This window comes from Oncorhynchus gorbuscha, linkage group LG03, assembly GCF_021184085.1.
Source record: "Oncorhynchus gorbuscha isolate QuinsamMale2020 ecotype Even-year linkage group LG03, OgorEven_v1.0, whole genome shotgun sequence".
NCBI lineage: Eukaryota > Metazoa > Chordata > Actinopteri > Salmoniformes > Salmonidae > Oncorhynchus > Oncorhynchus gorbuscha.
Genome location: NC_060175.1, coordinates 26,649,173 through 26,660,532, shown reverse-complemented (window position 1 = coordinate 26,660,532; position 11,360 = coordinate 26,649,173). Strand labels below are relative to the sequence as shown.

Sequence of the window (11,360 nt, the reverse complement as noted above, 5' to 3'; positions counted from 1 at the left end):
GTTCGGGCTTTTGCCTGGTTGTTGGCTAGACCCAGCTCTGCGCCTGACTACACACCCACCACCCATAGCTATCCGTGACAGACAGCCTTTCTACACACTTGACTAGCCACAGAACTAAATCGGTTAAGCATGAATGTTATCTAGGGGAGCGGGCAGGTGCCGTTAGCATTCTGCTCCAAACAAACTAGACATTCACACTTACTCACACACATTATTTTTCTTATCAATGTTTTTTTCTGCCATCTTCTCCCTCTCCTTTTTCTGTTACTTATATCTCTGTTCATATGCTCTCTCTCTTTCTATTTCTCACTTTCTGTCTCTCTCCTTCCCCTGTTCCATCCCAAATTCCCCACATGAGTCTGCCATGGAAAAGAGGCATTGCTGAATCTTATTTGTCTTGTTACAGATTAGGGGGGCTAGTACAGTACCCCAACTCCCTCTGGAGCAGGAGAGGATACCAACTCTCACCTACCATATCTGCATCACCATGGTAACAGCTCTCAGGTGGATCTGATCTGATCACTGTGACAGTACTTAGCAGAATATCAGAGCACCTTTCACCTGTGTGATATAAACTGTATTCAATGCACAGAGTTACAGTTGAGCAGTAAGTGTTGATGTCTTTGGAATGTCAGATCTAAGTGTCCACCTTATTGGACCTGCTGCTCTTTCTCTGGGCATGGATGTGTTGATACACTGTCCTGTGGTTGCTATATAGAGACGGGCAGACTGGTTTAACTTTAGTTTCAAAAGGCTTTCATTTTAAACTTGCTCCTACCTGGCACGCAGGCGTCCCATCTAGAGCTCTGGAAATGCAAATGTGCTACGCTAAATGCTAATAGTATTAGTTAAAACTCAAACGTTCATTAAAATACACATGCAGGGTATTGAATTAAAGCTACACTCGTTGTGAATCCAGGCAACAAGTCAGATTTTTAAAATGCTTTTCGGCGAAAGCATGAGAAGCTATTATCTGATAGCATGTAACACCACAAAAGACCCGCAGGGGACGTAAACAAAATAATTAGCATATTCGGCGCTACACAAACCGCACAATAAAATATAAAACATTCATTTCCTTTGACCATCTTCTTTGTTGGCACTCCTAGATGTCCCATAATCACTATTGGGTCTTTTTTTCGATTAAATCGGTCCATATATAGCCTAGATATCGTTCTATGTAGACTGTGTGATAAATGAAAAAAAATAGCGTTTCATGACGTAACGTCATTTTTTAAAATTCAAAAAGTCGACGATAAACTTTCACAAAACACTTCGAAATACTTTTGTAATGCAACTTTAGGTATTAGTACACGTTAATAAGCGATAAAATTTATCAGGAGGCGATGTAAATTCTATAGGTGTCGTCTGGAAAAAAACATGGCCGGAGAGAGCTCGACCAAAACATCCGGTCGGAGACCGGAGGGAATCGATTCCCTTGAACCGGTTAGACCAAGAATCAAAGCTGAATTAAATGACAAGACTCTAGACAACGTGTGGTAGCTGTAGGCGCTGAAACCTCGGTCTCATGTAATTCGGTTCACTTTGAACAATTCCTGGAAGTAAGCGCAAGGATATTTATTTCCATTTTCAGTGATCAGGTTTTCCTGCGCTATTCGATGAAACTCACGCTCTGGTATAGTCACAGCCGTGATTTAACCAGTTTTATAAACGTCTGAGTGTTTTCTATCCACACATACTAATCATATGCATATACTATATTCCTGGCATTAGTAGCAGGGCGCTGAAATGTTGCGCGAACATTAACAGAATGTTCGAAAAAGTAGAGGGTAGACTGAAGAGGTTATTAAGAACATACAGTATTCGCACAGAGGCACACCACTTGGACAATGCAAATGTAAGGCTTTATTTGTGCATCTTCAAATGTCTGTATTATTTAGATCCCTGTGAAATATCACCATCACTTTAAAACCATTGAGAAATTACAACACGTATACAAAATATGTGGAACGACTCACTGTGGAACATCACTGCATGACACTATCAGCAGAGCACAGCCACCACCAATCAAACTCACTGCAACCATTTGAACATCAGATGAGGTATAATTAGAGTATATATATATAACAGGCGGTTCACAGTTTTCAATTCAACAGCACAAACCTACTGAAGCATGAAACAATTTGTCATTAAAAATATCAATCATTTTACAGACACTCTTATCCAGAGGAAGTAGGGTTAAGTACCTTGCTCAAGGTTGTACAATAATGTACATGAATGTGAGAGGAGCCAAACCACTCACATTCACACTATTCACAGTCTTTTCTCACTTTATTTCCATTTCTGATACATTTTTCAGTCTACTCCGATGTCCTCTTAAAACCTCACTTGCTAAATCCTTCCTTCCCCTTCAGTATGCCTTCTTCTTGTCATCTTTCTCTCTTACAGTCCACCCCTGTAGATATCACGTTCATCCACGTGCCCTCGCAAACTTCATATCTGGAAATCTACATGGGAGTGGTGACCTATATCTCATGGTCAAATGTAATCAGCTACGTGTAATCTGATCACAAAAAACTGTAACTGCAATCAGTTATGTTACCAGCAAAAATATTGTAATCAGGTTCGAGATACTTTTGAAAAAATAGATGATTACTTTTTGCTTTAGGCTACTTTTAAATTCAGAAAGAAACTCAAAATACAAACAAAATACACTCAAACAAAGAACAGACGAACAAGCCCGCACGAAACAGAAGCGGGCTGAACAAACTATATATAACCCTACCCTAACAACGAAACAAGAAACAGGTGATACCAATCAGACAAAACCAAAGGAACACAGAACAACGGATCGGTGATAGCTAGTAGACCGGCGACGACGACCGCCGAGCGCCACCCAAACAAGAAGGGGAGTCACCTTCGGTAATATTCGTGACAGACACCTTTCTGTTTCTCAATGACATTCAATTAAGTTTGTTCCACCTGAGCGAGTCTGACCACAAGTCAGAGACCCCTATGATGACTCACCAAATGCATTTGATGGATCCTTTTTGTTTTCTTCAAATGCCTCTTAATGGCAGAGTAATCCAAAAGTAACTGAAGGTAATCAGATTACGTTACTGAATTTGGGCAATCCAAAAGTAATGTTACTGATGAAAATTTTAAGACAGATAACTAGTAACTGCAACATATTTCACTTAGACAGTCACATATCCAACCCTGCTTATGGTCAGGTATCAATATGCAAGTATTTTCAGATCTAGTTAAGTTTGTGAGGGTAAGTAGATGAGGGGAAAATATATATGAAATGTGATCTAAATATCATTGACAAATATCATGGGATTAAGCCCTTTAGAGGTGACATCTCCCTGACTAATGATGATTGGCTGTCCTAGACGGGTCTGTGGCAAGCGGAAGCTCCCTATTGATTGGTTGAAGCTACCTTGGCTGTAGTGCTGCTGGCCAAAGCTCTCCCGTGATTGATCAAAACTAGCCTGCCTGTATGGATGTTGATAGAAGCTGTCCCCTGATTGGTCGAAACTGCTTTGGCTGTAGAGCCGTTGGCTCATCCCATTGGCCCGTCTCCCAGAGGCGCTTCTCATTGGGTACCTCTGGCCAGTCTTGTACCAGCCTGTCTCTTTGAAGACAAACCAGATGTTGCCGGTCCAGAGGATAAAGTTTACAAAACCAAAAACCTGTATAAAAGTACAGAACAAGGATATTTAGAGTGCATGTTGACGTTTCTTGTCCTGGAGTCAAAACTGAGACAGATTTCGCCTTAGATATGCCAGCTGCAAAGTCAAAATTGTGTATATTGTAAAAATGTATGAAAACAAAAATGAGCTTTTTGGTCTTAATTTAAGGTTAGGGTTGGGCATTAGGGTTAGTAGTGATTTTAAGGTTAGGGTTAGGTTTAAATTCAGATTTGATGACTTTATGGCTGTGCCAGCTAGTGACCACTCTAGAGAGCTGCCTCCAGAACAAGATTCATGACAAAAAATGCATTTAGAGTTTGGATCTAAACATCAAACTGTCAGATTCAGAATCAGATAATGTTATTGACATAAAACAAATGGTTGCTAAGCATTTTGTTGCTGTACACATAATTTCAAACATCATCGTCAACAATCGTTTGAAGGACGAGCATTGCGTAGGAGTTAACACCACCTGTCTGAAGACAATGGAGCTGACATTGATCAGCATTTGTGTTTCATGCTTTAGGGTTATGTCCCAAATTGCACCATATTCCCTATATAGTGCACTACTTTTGACTAGGGCCCATAGTGGTCTGGTCAAAGGTAGTGCACTTTATGGAAAATAGGGTGCCATTATGGATGTCACCAATGACTCACCACAGATGTGTTGAGCTCAGACCAGACTGGGTGGTGGGAAGCTGAACACCGGTTGGCCGGGTATCTGCAGGCAGAGATTAGCAGGAGGACCTGGTTGGGATCAGTGGCTGACTTTACATCAGACAGAGATTTTGCCCAAGCACAGGAACTCACCAACCACATGAAGGCGAACAGCACGGTCACTACAAAGTCCTGTTTAGCAGGGAGAAATGGAGAAGGTTATTATCAGGTTCAATTCGATCGTGAGAGTTGAGGTATGAAAAACATGATAGGGTGATGTTATAAATGAGGTTTAACCTCTACAGGATTGGTGGGTCCCCCTAAGGATGGTCGCTAACGTTGGCTAATGCATTTAGCGTGAGGTTGTAAGTAAACAAGAAAATTTACCAAATCTGGTATTGACAGAAATATTACATTAGTGTTAATTTAACTGCACTGTTAAAATTACAGTAGCTAGTACAGTGAAATAATACCATGCTATTGTTTGAGTAGATTGCACAGTTATGAACTTGAAAAGCTTTTAATAAACCAATTAGGCACATTTGGGCAGACTTCAAACAAACCTTTGAACAGAAATGCAATGGCTCATTGGATCAGTCTAAAACGTTGTACATACACTGCTTCCATCTAGTGGCCAAAATCTAAATTGTGCCTGGGCTGGAATAATACATTATCGCCTTTCTCTTGCATTTTAAAGATGATGGTACAAAAAATGCATGTTTTTTTCTTTGTATTATCTTTAACCAGATCTAATGTGTTATATTCTCCTACATTCATTTCACATTACTGTAATATTGACTGTATGTTTTGTTTATTCCATGTGTAACTCTGTGTTGTTGTATGTGTCGAATTGCTACGCTTTATCTTGGCCAGGTCGCAGTTGCAAATGAGAACTTGTTCTCAACTAGCCTACCTGGTGAAAAGGTGATTTAAAAAAATAAATAATAATAATAATGTTTTTTCACAAACTTCAAAGTGTTTCCTATCAAATGGTATATGTAACGATGTACGCTGATCGTCGGGAAGCAAGTTAAGGGAATAAGGGAATGAATAAATAAATAAAATAAATGAACACAACAAGAAACACGAACAGCGCACCAACATAATACAGAAACAGAAACAATGATGACTGGGGAAGAAACCAAAGGGAGTGACATATAAAGGGCAGGTAATCAAGGAGTTGATGAAGTCCAGGTGAATGTCATTATGCACAGATGCGCATAACGCTGGTGACAGGCGTGCGCCATAACGAGCAGCCTGGTGACCAAGAAGCCAGCGAGGGAGCACACGTGACAGTATCACGAATATGCATATCCTTGCTTCAAGTCCTGAGCTACAGGCAGTTAGATTTGGGTATGTCATTAGCAGAAGTAACAACAACGTAAAGCTAACTGCAATTGATAAAATGCCACAATATACCACACCTTTCAGGTAATAATCTTGTGAAACACATCTCTCTATATGTTAAGCTACTGCTGCCTTGTAAATGATTTAATTCAATGTATCTCAATTAATAGATACATACATTATACAAATCAACTCACCACCAACGGTCCTCTGTTACCCTCGCGATACTTGTTCTGGTAGTAGATGTACACTACGGTGGCCATCAGGGAGTAGAAGAAGGCAAAGACAGCCACAGTCACAAAAAACTGAGCTGAGGAGGAATAGTCTCCGACTAGGAAGATGCTCTCCTGTCTGTTCCTCTCACACAGCGTGGGCTGGAAATGGACCTGCTGTAACCTATCAGAAGACAGGAACAAGGACATGGTCACAGTTAGAGCCTTTCATTGAGAAGAGTGAGGCTCTGATCACAGGTAGGTGAGAATGAGGTGGAGAATGTCATGACCATCATCATGCAAGTCATTATCATGGTAAAAACAGCTACATGAAGACAGATATCTTGCTGTAGCTATGTTGTCAGTAAAATGCCTCTCACCAACGCTCAATGTGTTAGAATCCTAACCTGTTTCCATTTATTTCATTTGACCTTTAATTATACAGGTTAGTCATTGAGATCAAATTGTGTTTACAAGAGAGACCTGCAGTTATGCCATCTGACCTATAAAATAACAAAGTCCTGCAGGACTATAAAAGTCCTGCATAATGTTAGGGTATGTCCAGGTAAAAGTAAGGTATGAGCAGAGTGTTTGAACACACAATAATTTACAGAAAGTAGAGATAGACCCTGCTGCTTCTTGCTTTATAAAAAAAAAAAAAAAAAAAAATCTATTTTAAAGAACAAAAGTCTGTCTTAGTAAGGAACCCTTCCATTACGAATGGAATCTGACAGGCTTTAAAGGTAGCGATTGTTAAACTGAGTGAAATAAGTTCCTCCCACTGATCTGAATGAACCTGCGATCTTGAGAGAGAGAGAGAGAGAGAGAGAGAGAGAGAGAGAGAGAGAGAGAGAGAGAGAGAGAGAGAGAGAGAGAGAGAGAGAGAGAGAGAGAGAGAGAGAGAGAGAGAGAGAGAGAGAGAGAGAGAGAGAGAGAGAGAGGTATATGTATTCCTGAGAATCACTGTATGATGCTCAGGCGTCTCAATTATGAATCTCTCCCCTGATCATCAAGAGTCTTTTCACATTACTCTAAACCTGAGCTGAAAGGTTTAAGGTCTTCAAGGGGAGCAAGTAGATACATGTGAGATACTGATTGTGGAAACAAATGAATGATTTCTGGGGATCAGACACAGACTCCGACACAATTGTCTTTCTGACAGCTACAGCTCCATATTCCATCATCTTTCAATCATAACATTTTTTGTTATAGATGGAAAATCAAACTCTGCCTCCACACCTCCACCCTATCTGTCAAAACACATTTACAGATGGACAACAATGTCATTGTCTCACCAAGGCTATATCCACACATGCACAGTAGATTACAATACAGAGTTACTTAGTGAAGTGTTGTGGAGTGTTTATCTGGATAATGTTACTTGTCTCTCAACGTGATATACCCATGTATGTGACATGTGACAATGACATGATCCTTTTGCTCCAGGTTGCACATTTTTGCAAATAACAGCATGTATTACCTGAAGGGATAGGCAAAGTTTACTGTGATGCTAAGGTTGCTCTGGCTCTTGTCCAGACATTCCACTCTAACCCGCAGGTGACCAGAGTACCCTCCACATGTTGCAAATGCACAGACGGCAAAGATCTGGAAAATAAATATATTATTAAACTCCTACTCATTGAGCATGCTAGACATCGACTGTGTTCCAAATGATACCCTATTCCCTATATAGTTGGCTAGCTAATTTTCACCAAAAGTAAAAAGTAGTGCACTACACAGGGAATAGGGTGCATTTGGAATGCAGTTAATAGTTGCTCCTGGTCCCTCCTTTCGTGTCTGGTCCTTTACAAAACTGCTAGAGCAACAGCTGGACCTAATGAGCCCCAAAGCAGCGTTTATATCAACACCCTGACAGATGCTGCCTTTGGGAAAGTTATCATGTGTATAATATATGATATCTGGTGTGGATATATGGTGTGGATATATGGTGGAATGAGCATGGGACTGTTGATGGATCCTAAAATCAAAAACAAACGGCTCTTGCCAGTAGTGGAGAGTATAGTAAATTGAGCCAAAAGGGTAAGTTGAGCCAGCCTTGTTTCAGGGAAACCATACACAAAATTAATCGTTTGACCAAATATTTAGGAAGAGGTCATGTGAGTGGAAACTACATGGAAAAAGTGGTAGGCAATTAGGTCCAAAAAACAGATTTTCAACAAAATAAATAAATGTATTGTATTAGATGTTTCATGATAGTTGTACCTAAGCCAAAGTAAATAATTTGAAGATTGTTCTACATCAGTTGGGGTCTCTATAAGCTTCAATAGGAGGTCCTACACCTAGCATGAAAGTGCAGCCTTGTAGCTGTGTGGGCTAATATGGTGAACATGTTTGCCTTAGGGTCAGTTGAGCAAATTGAAGTGTTTTATTCCCAGGTGTAATGCAAAGCATTATCGCTGGGATATGAGGCAACAACAGGGACTGTGTTACAAAGTGTGTGTTCGGTGTTTTAGGCATAGCCCCCTTTTTTTCAATTTTCACCCAAAATGACATACCCAAATCCAACTGCCTGTAGCTCAGGACCTGAAGCAAGGAAATGCATATTCTTGGTACCGTTTGAAAGGAATCACTTTGAAGTTTGTGGAAAAGTGAATTGAATGTAGGAGAATGTAACACAATTGATCTGGTGGAAGAAAATACAAAGAAAAAAACAACTGTTTGTTTTTCTACCACCATCTTTGAAATGGAACTGAAAGGACCCACATTGAGCCATCACTCTGGTTCTAATTCCGATGATGTCCACAGGATGGCAGCAGTGTATGTGCAAAGTTTCAGATGGATAACTTGAAGTATGAGCAAGCTACATGACATTTAGTGTGAAGTCACCCAGGTACATTTGGGCAAATCGTGAATGAGACATTTACATTCACATGACATTTTTCTGCAAAAATATTGTGAAATCTGTATACTTGGACTTTGATGTAGCTTTTCCAGTATTAGAGGCCATATTATAAGTTCAACATTTGCAAACACCCATTTTTCATAACATAATAACTCTCCATATTCTTATAAATTTAGTCAAAATGGAAAAGGCTTGCTGTCGCACAAGCTACATTTTGCAACAAATACAGGGTTTCCAGATACTCCCATAAAGCCCAGCTCATTGGCAATCTAGCTAGCTTTGTTTGACCCCGACTGGTGCCAATTTGACAAAGTTACAATCAATCAAGTGAAGACTGCCCGCGTCATCGGAGTGCCATGAAAGCGTCGCTCTTTGACCAAATTTGGTGTCCTATAGGATATACTACACCCCTAATTATATAGTGAAGTCTGGTTACGTTCTAGGATCTCTGAGGAATAAATATGACTGTAATTTGATTGGCTGAAAGAACGTTTAGGGTTAGATTTGCACAGATTCCTTTCTTTGCAAATTGAACGAGTGGAAATACAAAATTGATCGTACATGCTATATGGACCTTCTTAGGATATGAAACATGATTTTATCTAACAAAACGACACTCATGTTATCTCTGGAACCCTTTGGATGATAAATCAGAGCAAGATTTCAGAATGTAAGTACACATTTCACCTTCAGAGGTAAATTTATCAAACCTATCGCCGTGAAAAAAGTGTTTTGTTGTTAGGAGCTCTCCTCAAACAATAGCATGGCATTTATAGCTACTGTAAATTGGACACTGCAGTTATATTGACAAGAATTTAAGCTTTCAGCCGATATAAGACACTTATATGTACCGACATTTGTTGTTTCTCTAAAATCTGCGATGGTGACACAAGGCACTGCATGATTTACAACTGTTAACGGGACACCTATCCCTAAGAAGTTTTCATTTTAACCCTGTGTTAAAATATACTTTTATATGTATTTATTTGTATTTATTTTACAGGTTTTTTCTCATTGAGATAATAGCTCTTTTCCAAGAGAGACCTCGTCCCATAGCAGCAGAGGGAACAACGTTTCAGACAAAACAACTTACTAACACAACATTAAACAAAACTACACACACACACACACACACACACACACACACACACACACACACACACACACACACACACACACACACACACACACACACACACACACACACACACACACACACACACACACACACACACACACACACACACACACACACACACACACACACACACACACACACACACACACACACACACACACACACACACACACACACACACACACACACATTCTGACCTTAGTTCTTTTGTTATGTCTTTGTTTTAGTATGATCAGGTTGTGAGTTGGGTGGGTTGTCTATCTTTGTTTTTCTATGAGTTGGTATGTCTAGGTTTGGCCTGGTATGGCTCTCAATCAGAGGCAGCTGTCAATCGTTGTCCCTGATGTTTTTATTTATTTTACCTTTATTTTACTAGGCAAGTCAGTTAAGAACAAATTCTTATTGTCAATGACAGCCTAGAAACAGGGGCAGAACGACAGATTTGTACCTTGTCAGTTCGGGGATTTGAACTTGCAACCTTTCGGTTACTAGTCCAACGCTCTAACCACTAGGCTACCCTGCCGTACAGGACTGCTTCGTTTCGTTCGTTCTCGTTATTTTGTTTTTGTGTTCATGGTAATAAATTATGAACATGGACTCTTACCAATCTGCGCATTGGTCCTCACCTTCTTCCACCACAGACGAGCGTTACAGAATCACCCACCAAGAAAGAACCAAGCAGTGTGGTGACGAGAGGCAGCAATACCTGGAGAACTGGACTTATACGGCAAGGGACCCTGGGCACAGGCTGGGGAATATCGCCGTCCCAAGGCAGAGCTGGAGGCAGCGAAAGCCGAGAGGCGGCATTATGAGGAGCTATCATGGTAGCGTAACAGGGACGAGAGGCAGCCCCAAAAATGTCTTGGGGAGGGCACACGGGGAGTGTGGCTAAGTCAGGTAGGAGACCTGAGCCAACTCCCCGTGCTTACCGTGGAGAGAGGTGGACCGGGCAGGCACTGTGTTATGCTGTGAGGCGCACGGTGTCCCCTGTGTGCGCAGGCATAGCCCGGTGCGTTACATAGCAGTTCCGCATATCGGCCGGGCTAGAGTGGGCATCGAACCAGGTGCCATGAAGCCGGCTCAGCGCATCTGGTCTCCAGTGTGTCTCCTCGGGCCTGGGGTATATGGCACCAGCCCTACACATGGTGTCCCCGGTTCGCCAGCACAGCCCAGTGCGGTCTATTCAAACTTGCCACACTGGCCTGGCTACGGGGAGTATCCAGCCAGGTAGGGTTGTGCAGGCTCGGTGATCGAGACCTCCAGTGCGCCTCCATGGTCCACTCTATCCGGTGGCACACACCAGCCCTCCGGTGGCAGCCCCCCGCACCAGGCTGTCTCTCCGTCTCCTCCCTACAGGTGCTTCCGTCTGTCCTGAGCTGCCAGATTCTCCCGTCTGTCCTGAGCTGCCAGAGTCGCCCGTCTGTCCTGAGCTGCCAGAGTCGCCCGTCTGTCCTGAGCTGCCAGAGTCACCCGTCTGTCCTGAGCTG

The 11,360-nt window shown here is 41.6% G+C and overlaps 1 protein-coding gene across 1 annotated transcript in view; it reads right to left on the bottom strand.

Annotated features, from left to right (window-relative positions):
- Positions 1–2,856: 2,856 nt before the first annotated feature.
- The window catches only part of LOC124019205 (synaptoporin-like), an 11,331-nt gene continuing 2,827 nt past the window's right edge, over positions 2,857–11,360 (bottom strand). Inside the window, exons 2-5 of the mRNA XM_046334602.1 lie at positions 7,353–7,477; positions 5,858–6,056; positions 4,314–4,505; positions 2,857–3,656 (exon numbers count right to left, since the gene is read on the bottom strand). Of these exons, the coding sequence (XP_046190558.1) occupies positions 3,276–3,656; positions 4,314–4,505; positions 5,858–6,056; positions 7,353–7,477 (897 nt within the window). The 3' untranslated portion in view covers positions 2,857–3,275. The remainder of the gene's footprint in view (positions 3,657–4,313; positions 4,506–5,857; positions 6,057–7,352; positions 7,478–11,360) is intronic.